Raw genomic sequence first — 8,787 nt, 5'->3', positions numbered from 1 at the left:
GTTATCTTCAAGGTTGCCATCATGACAACCTTGCATTTAGATTAAGTAGATGAGACATTCCATCAGATTATTTATCTCAAAATTAATTGTCACGTTTTAATTTTTATCTTACAATTCTATCTTTAAATTTATATTTTTAATTTATTGTTTTATCATTTATATTTATGATAATTTAAATACACTAATAATAAATAAGAATAATTTGATATAAATATTTTTTTTATTTATTACATTATCTTAATCTATGTGAAATAAACAACTATGATAATTATTTTAAAATAGAGAGAATATTATTTTAGAGAAATATTTTTCATACTTTTAATATGGTTAGATACTGCAAAATTCATTCAAAATTTAATTTAATTTAATAACAAATATAAAAATTTAAAATAATATTAAAAAATTGGATAATGAAGATATATTCATTATAATTCTAAAATATTGTGTTCATCAATTTTTGAGGTATTTCAAATGAGACGCATGGCAGTAGGATTTCATGAATATATGTTCAATTAAATTATAATATAATGTTTTAAAGAGGATGGAGTTTTTTTAAGACTACTTTAGAAGGATACAAACTTTTTAGGATTCATTGCATTAAGAATTCAATAATATTTTTTAACAATTCAGAATTATGCAATTCATGTATCGAGGAACATAGATTTAAGTCGAAAATATGAGATATTTTTATAATCTTTTGTTAAAATACCATTATTTGATAGTGAATCGAAGAATAATTATTTCTGTTAGAATAGATCATTTTAGATCAAATTTAATATATTAGATTGATTTGTGTTAAATAATTTATATATGAAGATAATTTATTTTATTTTATTTTTTGTTATTATGGTTTTACTTGTAATGGTTGATTTGTTTGAGATTATTAATATGGTTATTTCTATCTTTTCTCTCGCATGTCAATATTTTTTTTAGTGTATTGGATGCTTAATTTTGCAACATAACCCTTTAAAATTTGAAAACAATACCAAAGAAAAACACAACTTAGAGATTTTTGAGATAATCTAGAAATCAAGTGACAAAAATAATTTACTCTAAATGAGAGGTGGAGAAGAATTGTTTCCCTAAAAATGATTTTAAAGTAGATTAGGAGTAAACTCTTGACCTTTTTATGACGGATTTCAAAATTCTATCATCTGCCTACATCAATAGCAAATGACTCATGTCGTTCTTTACCATTCTTTAAATTCTTTAAATGCTAAGAAAATGCTAAGAAGATGGTTTATGTGTGTTGTTGTAATATGGTGGTGTTATGATAAATTGGTATATATTAATTTGGTCTAGCTTTCGAATATGTGAATAATATTGTGATTATTTAGGTCTTCGATAGATAATATATTGACTATTAAGGCTATTCTAAGGAGTTTCGAGTTTGCTTTCAGTCTTAAGGTGAATTTTTCTAAAAGTTGTACCCTTGGGGTGAATGTGGGAAGAGAGTTTTTGGAGTTGGCTTAGGATTATTTGTATTATAGATCTAGTGTGCTTCTTTTTACGTATTTAGGGCTACCAGTGAGGGGCCAATGCAAGTAAGGAGGAGACTTGGGACCCGCTAGTCAAGGTGGTTTCTGCTAGGCTTGCCTCTTGCAGGAATAGGTTTGTGAGCCTTGGTGGAAGGGTGGTGTTGTTTAATTCAGTCCTTTACTAGATCCCAATTTTCTTTCTCTCTTTTTTTGAAAATGTTAGTGAAAGTTTGGAAGAAATTAGCTGGTTTTTAGAGGAAGTTCTTATGGGGTGGTTCGAAAAGGGAATTGAAAATAACTTAGGTGAAATAGGAAGATGTTAATAAGCCTGAAAGGGCGGACTAAGACTTAAGGATTTGAGATTGGCTAATTTGACATTTTTAAGTAAGTGGAGATGAATAGTTTTAGAGGAGAGGTCGGCTTTGTGAAAAGACATTATCTCTGCTAGATATGGTGCTCAGGTGAGGAGGTCTTCGCTAGAAGTTAAGGAGATCAGGTGCATGAAGGTCTCTCATTGGTGGAAAGGGGTGTCCATTATTTGGTTGTCTTCTGGTCAGCAGTCAGATGGGTCCGCTGCTTCTTGAAAGAAAGTGGTGGGGGATGGTATGAATACTAAGTTTATCTCATGGGTTGAGAGTGTGACTCACTCTGGTGTCTGCGTTTTTAGGGGTGGGCTGGGTGGCCAGCTGCCCTTATCTGTTTTCTTGCAGGTGCTCTTGTTTGCCTTCATTCAGCATGCTCTCTACGAGGGTGTTGTGTCTGATGTCTCAGAGTAGGTGCATGTGCTTTGCTCTATTTTTTTCGCTGACCTTTGTTGTTTTTGTCGGTTTTGTTTTGTTTCCCCTTAGCACTGCTTGTGCTTGTGTTTGTTTCCCCATAGAACTGCTTATGCTTGTGTTTGAGTTTGTTTTCCCTTAGCTCAGCTTTTGCTTGTGTTTGTTTTTGAATCTTTGTTCTCTTTTTCTTATATATTGACAGGGTTGGCCTTGTAATTGTGCAACATGGGAAACAACACATGGCCTCTTTTATGGGGCCTCTGAAAACTTTGAAGTAACAATTACTTGTATTCCGGTGCTTGTAAAATGCTATATGTTTAAAACTTAGTTTACACTATATATTAATACTGAAACTTATCTCTTCAATGTTTTTCAACATGGATGTGGGACAAATATATCTATATACTATTACTACTAGTTATTAATAGTACATGATTTGGGTAGAAAAAAATGAATTTTGATATATTACACTTAACATTTTATCATCATGCTCAAAACACTAGAGAATAAAAATTTAATTTCATTTTGATTGACATGTGATAAGTTAAAAACTGCAAAATAACAAATAAGTTTAATTGAATTATGGTGAGCAAAATTTTAAGATTTTTTCTTTAGCCACCTCCCTATGGGGGTGACCCCCAGCGAAAAACCAAAACTACCCCTGCTTCGGAAATGAACTTCCGAAGCGCTTTTTTTTTTGAATTATTTTTGTCTTCGGAAATGAACCTCCGAAGTTGTCAAAACCGTTAATATTTCGGAAGTTCATTTCCGAAAATATTTCTGCATATACAAATTTCCCTCCTTCACTATTTCATCATTTTTCTCCAACACTTTTCCAAACCCTCCACAAAACCCAATCAATCTCCATCCATTTTTCGTCCTAAAATCAAGTTTCAAACCGTTGATCACGTTAAAGGGAGCATAAAAAGCTACAATTTCAGGTAAACATCACTTATTTCATTCCCTATTTCACTACATTTATTCAACAAAATTCTGCTGAACACTGATATAATTCGGAAGTTCATTTCCGAAATATGTTACCTAACATATTTCGGAAATGAACTTCCGAAAATAGGCCTGACAGTAAAAAAAAACAGTTTTGGCCAACTTTTGATAATTTATTCATTTGTTAGGTATGGTGCATCCGGACAACATTGTGCAAGACGATGGAGTATTAGTTCCAGAAATTGTCAACGATAATAACGATCCGGTTATTGACGTTACTCCTATGATCAATGCGGTCGATGTTCGGCAACATTTTACAATTGATCGGAGCTTCGGCGATCGCGAACAATTGCTTGATTGGGTTCGGAAGGAAGCTAACAAAAATGGATTTGCAATTGTTATTTTAAGGTCGGACAACGGAAATAGTAGGCGGAAAGCTTTCGTTGTTTTGAATTGCGAACGGGGTGGTAGTTATGTACAAAATAGGCTCATTCTTCGACCGCTCTCTATTTTGCTCGCGCGACACGCTGTTTGCGGAGTTGATATCGTCGCTCAACACGCTTTTGCGCTATCCCGAGAATCGAAAGGTTGTCAAGCTCGAGTACCGCTCGCCATCGCTTAACGACGAGGGAGGCATTAAGTTCACACCTTTTGAGATCAAGAACGACGAAGATTTGGCGGTTTTGTGGACAACGATCGACAGATTTTCTTCGAAGGGCCCGATCGAGTTGGACGCGAAACTTCAAAGATCGGCGGACGATGTTATCAAATGTTGACTCATCCCCACCTACCTGTGATCAACAATATGTAACTTTAATTATATGTAATATTATCGTTGTAATCTTCACCCGATTAAATAAAGCGAATTGTTGTTGTTTTCATTTTCTTCTGTCCAGACATATTTTCGGAAGTTCATTTCCGAATTCCCCAAGGGGGGTGCGTCCGGAGATGAACTTCCGAAACACCACATTTTCTGAAAATGTAACTTTATTTCGGAGATGCATCTCCGAAATCAATATTTTATATTAAAAAAAACACGTTTTCGGAGATGCATTTCCGAAAACACCTTTTTTTTAAAAAAAAGTACAGTTTCGGAAATGAACTTCCGAAACAAGGGGTATTGTGGTAAATTCACCATGGGTGGGCAAGAAGGTTGGGAGGTGGGTGAAGAAAAATTCAATTTTAATATGAGTCTTAGTTTAATTACTATTATTACTAATTACTAATACCTAGAAAGTTACATGACATTAGCTAAATGGAACACTCTTAAAAAATGTGAAAAACAATAAAATGAATGTAAAATATAAAATGAACAATGATATTACATTTCACTAATTTCTTCATCTTTTATCAAAAAGTAAATATAATAATTAAATTTTCACTTATTTTTCGATCTTTTATCAAACATCAAGTATATTAATTAAAATTAAAACAAATGAAAATTAGACTTTTAAAAAATTATTAATAATGAGTTCAATTTTAAAATTCGTATGCGGCCTTATCTATTGATCTATTTTGCTATTAAAAAGAACTTACATTAAATTTGTCATTAACAAAAGTGGAAAATATTTAGATGAACACAACTATAAACGTGGATTTACACACAACCAAACATAATGTTTTTATTAATTAATTAATAAAATTAAAATTGTCTCTCTCTCTTCCATTATCACAATCACCCTCATATTATGAATTAAAAACGAAATTAAATTTTAAATAAATTTAATTTTTTTTTTCTTATTAGTTATTCCTAAATATATGATTTAGCTCGTTTTCATTTCTATGCCTCATGTAATTTTTGTCTCTTATAATCATATCATCACATCTCTGTTTGTGTATAATAGTCTTAGCAGTAATTAGTGATTTATACTTTTCAATAAAAATATATATACTCTAATAAACTAATATTATTTACCTTCTTTTTTTTATAATGTGCCTCTTTATTCCACTGAAAACATTAAAGAATTGTACGAGTTTGCAACAATAATTTACAAAGACTTACATTGACTTGTTGTCCAACAGACACAAGTATATTTGTGGGGCATATTGGTCATTTAATTAGATTCCTTTGATTAAATAATGATATCAGCCAAAATTCGGTATGACGAAGCTCCATGAAATCATGTCCTTATATTGATCACAAACTTTGAAGCAGTGAAGAAGTAACCGAGAAACTGCGTGTGCTTGTAGTCTTTTATACTCTTTCTCTTGGAACTTTCCTTTCCTTCATAGTTCCACTTGTCATCACTTATTTTTTATTCTTAATTAATAAATACTTCTTTTGTGTGCGCATGGAGATCAGTGGTAGTAGCAAGAAGAGGAAGATAATTTGCAGTGAAGAGGATGAAGAAAAACAAAGAGAAGAGGAAGCGAAAATGGAGACTTTCTTTGCTCTAGTTAGAAGCATGCGTGAGACACGTGAGCGTTGGAAGAATAAAGTGAGTGAAGATGTAAAGGAGAAAAATAGAGTTGCTGTTTGGAAACCTACGTTTCAACTTGAAGATTTTGCGGAAGAGGGTGCTGCTGATCACAGTGATCGGTGCCGAAACAAAGACCCTAGGGTTGGCATATTAGAAGGATTGTCAACCAAGAGTGATAATAAGGAAGATGATGCAGAAAAGGGTATTGACTTGAAGCTTTCACTTTGATAATGGTGCTGCATATGCACCAAGTGATCGTAGCTAGATCTTCTGTTCGTGTGTAATGTAAATCATGTAATATGTCATGTCTTTGCGTAACTTATCGTTTTAGTACTGCATTTTCTGTAATTAACTTCAAGTAATTTAAAGGAATGTTAGTGTCTGCTCTCAGTTTAATGTATAAATATCACTTCAAATCAACTGCAGAATTTTCTTTAGCGTGAACTTTAGCCAACTGCATCAACATGAACCATAACTAGATATTGGAATGTCAAACCGAGGCGCGCCAAACAGCCCCAAAGTATACCATAAAGACCAAATATTATGAATTGGATTGCCAAGTCACAGTGGAAACATCCATACATTATCCTCTACCCAATCACTAGATCCTAACACCATTATGTTAGTCCTCTTATACTAAATGTGTATAAAAGATGTTGCAGAGTGCTACAACACAAGATCTCCATATTTAAAAGAACCTCCAAAGTTCATTCCACACTTAAATTAAATAATTATGAAAGTTATATTGTTTTAATATTATTTTAATGTATAATGAGCTAAGCCACTCAATTTCTGCAAGAATAAAAACCAGCATACCAATTAGTAAAGGCAGTTGGGATTCTAATACTTCTGGGTTCTCATAGAGAAACAAATCAATAATTCTATTAGTTAAGAAAACACAAATTAATAATTCTATTACTTAAGAAAACTTTTTATATTAATTATACATTTTTTTTATTTTAAAAGTATTATATATTTTATTAAGTATAAATCTTATAAGTCAAAAGTGCAAATTGTTTAAGCATAAATTCTTAAGTGTGGTATAATTAAGGGTGCTCAAATTTAAACTAATCTAATAAAACTAAAAATTAATTCAAATGAAATTACATGAAATTGAATAGGATTTGATTTTTAATTAATTATTCAAAATCAAATTAAATCGAGAATAATTTTATTTATAAATAAGATGTGTTTTTACTTTTTAATAGATTTAAATTGCGCCGCAAATATCTTTATTATGCTCATTTTTAAAATTCGAACAGGGCCTCCGGATTAATTGGGCCGGCCCTGCCCATGCACCTATTATCGTAAGGTTTTTAGTAAATATGCGGTGTTTCTATCACTTGTTTGCATGAATCTTTGACCTTTAGGTGGGTGTTTGATCCAATGTGAATGCTTCGCCATCATGATGAGCCATCAGTGATATCAAAGTCAATGGTTCGAGTAAGAGATCGACTCTCTATATCAAAAGTCTTTCTGACATGGTGGTGGTCAGACGGCGTGTCCCGTTGTAGTGCCCATGACGAGTAAGGGCGAATGTCAACGGCAGTACAAGCATGTAGATGAAAGATTTTCCGCTTGAGGGGGAGAATATTGGATGGAATCACACTTGAGGGGAAGATTGTTAAGAAACAACTGTCAGTTGTGTTAAGAAATAAGTGTGAGTTCGAAGTCTCACGTTATTTGGAAAAGTGAAGGTTGAACACTTTATAACTGGGAAGACACATATATCTATTACCTAAAGGTTTTGAGTGAATATGTGGTGTTTCTCTCACTTGTTTTAGAGAGTGTTTGACTTAATATGAATTCTCCTCCCTCATGATGACCCATCACCACTCTCTTATAATCCAAAACATCTAATTGTTATTTCCTTAGCCATTACGGTTATTATAATTTAAGCCTAAGTTAGAATAAATACAGAAGGCAAAAAGAGTTAGTCATCCTAGGCTTTTAAGTGGTTCTTGGGAGAGATACAAGACTTGCAAAATCTTAGAAGGAACTGAATTGTTTATTGTGTTTTTTTTGGTAATTAACTTTTGTTTTTTTTTCTAATTTTGATTGTAATTCAAATTTGAGAATATCAAAAGACTTATGTTTTAATCTGAAAGATTGTGATGAAAGAGGTGAATTGACATTTAAAAAAATTATTTCTTTAACTGCATCACAAGATGTCTCTTGAATGAGTAATAATGTTTGGAAAAAATTCGTAATTAATTGCAATGATTTGGAAAAGGTTTCATGAACAATTGCCACAAAAAAGACATCACACTGGTTCAGAGTTTTTCACACAACTTCAGGAAGCAACTAATTGCATATATGGAGCAATCATATATTCCATTTCCTACGTTTAAAAATATGCGAAATTTGCACTAAGTAATCGATTGTGGGGGATGATCAATCGATTGTGGGATCAAAATCCAAGGCAAAAACGTGACCATATAATCAATTGTACTAAAGTAACAACCGATTGTTGTTTTCAAAATTTCCAACTTTAAAAGTCAATATCTACAAGCAATCGATTGAATCATTACATCAATTGATTTCACCTTTAAAAACTTAACTTTTTGCAAAATAAAAAGATGTGCTTTGAATGACATTCATGCATGAATATTTAAGAAACATATAATGCTTTAGATCAAAAGATTTTGAGCACCTAAAGCTTATATAAATATGAATTGTCATTGTACCTTATTCTTCATGATTCAATCTTTTGATTTACAAAGCTTATGCAATCTTGATACTTGATTCTAATCTTTTTCTTCTTTGATATTTCTTCATTGATAAGCTTATGTATTCATCAAAACTAAGCTAAGAAAGATGATGAATATCTTTTTCACATTATCTTGGATCAGATGAGTCCATTCTTTGTTCACTCCAGTGATACACCATATTGTGTCTCATTTACCCCTTATTTTAACCGGTTCAAACTAGCATTATCGGCGTGATCTATGCATCATTCCCTCGGTGCCAAAATGATGTTCGAATTTCTTGATGGTACAATCCAAATACCAACAGATCCTTTTGATCATTCGCTTTGAGCTTGGAATCGCTGCAATATGCTCATTCGTTCTTGGATTATGAATTCGGTGGACGTCTCCATGGCCTAATCTATCGTATTCATTGATATTGCAACTCATGTTTAGCTCGATTTGAAGGAAATTTTTTCTC

General features: G+C 32.3%; 1 protein-coding gene across 1 annotated transcript; it reads left to right on the top strand.

Annotated features, from left to right (window-relative positions):
- The first annotated feature begins 5,461 nt into the window (after positions 1 to 5,461).
- Positions 5,462 to 6,170, top strand: LOC131615364 (NRR repressor homolog 3-like). Its single transcript, XM_058886734.1, has one exon. It carries the CDS (start codon positions 5,491 to 5,493, stop codon positions 5,845 to 5,847), a length of 357 nt encoding a protein of 118 aa, XP_058742717.1. The 5' UTR covers positions 5,462 to 5,490; the 3' UTR covers positions 5,848 to 6,170.
- The last annotated feature ends 2,617 nt before the right edge of the window (positions 6,171 to 8,787 follow it).

Source organism: Vicia villosa, linkage group LG1 (assembly GCF_029867415.1).
Source record: "Vicia villosa cultivar HV-30 ecotype Madison, WI linkage group LG1, Vvil1.0, whole genome shotgun sequence".
NCBI lineage: Eukaryota > Viridiplantae > Streptophyta > Magnoliopsida > Fabales > Fabaceae > Vicia > Vicia villosa.
This window is presented reverse-complemented; position numbering and strand designations above follow the sequence as displayed.

What these genes read in the sequence shown, in the direction of transcription:
- LOC131615364 (XM_058886734.1), top strand. Translation starts at nt 5,491, where the DNA reads ATGGAGATCAGTGGTAGTAGCAAGAAGAGGAAGATAATTTGCAGTGAA.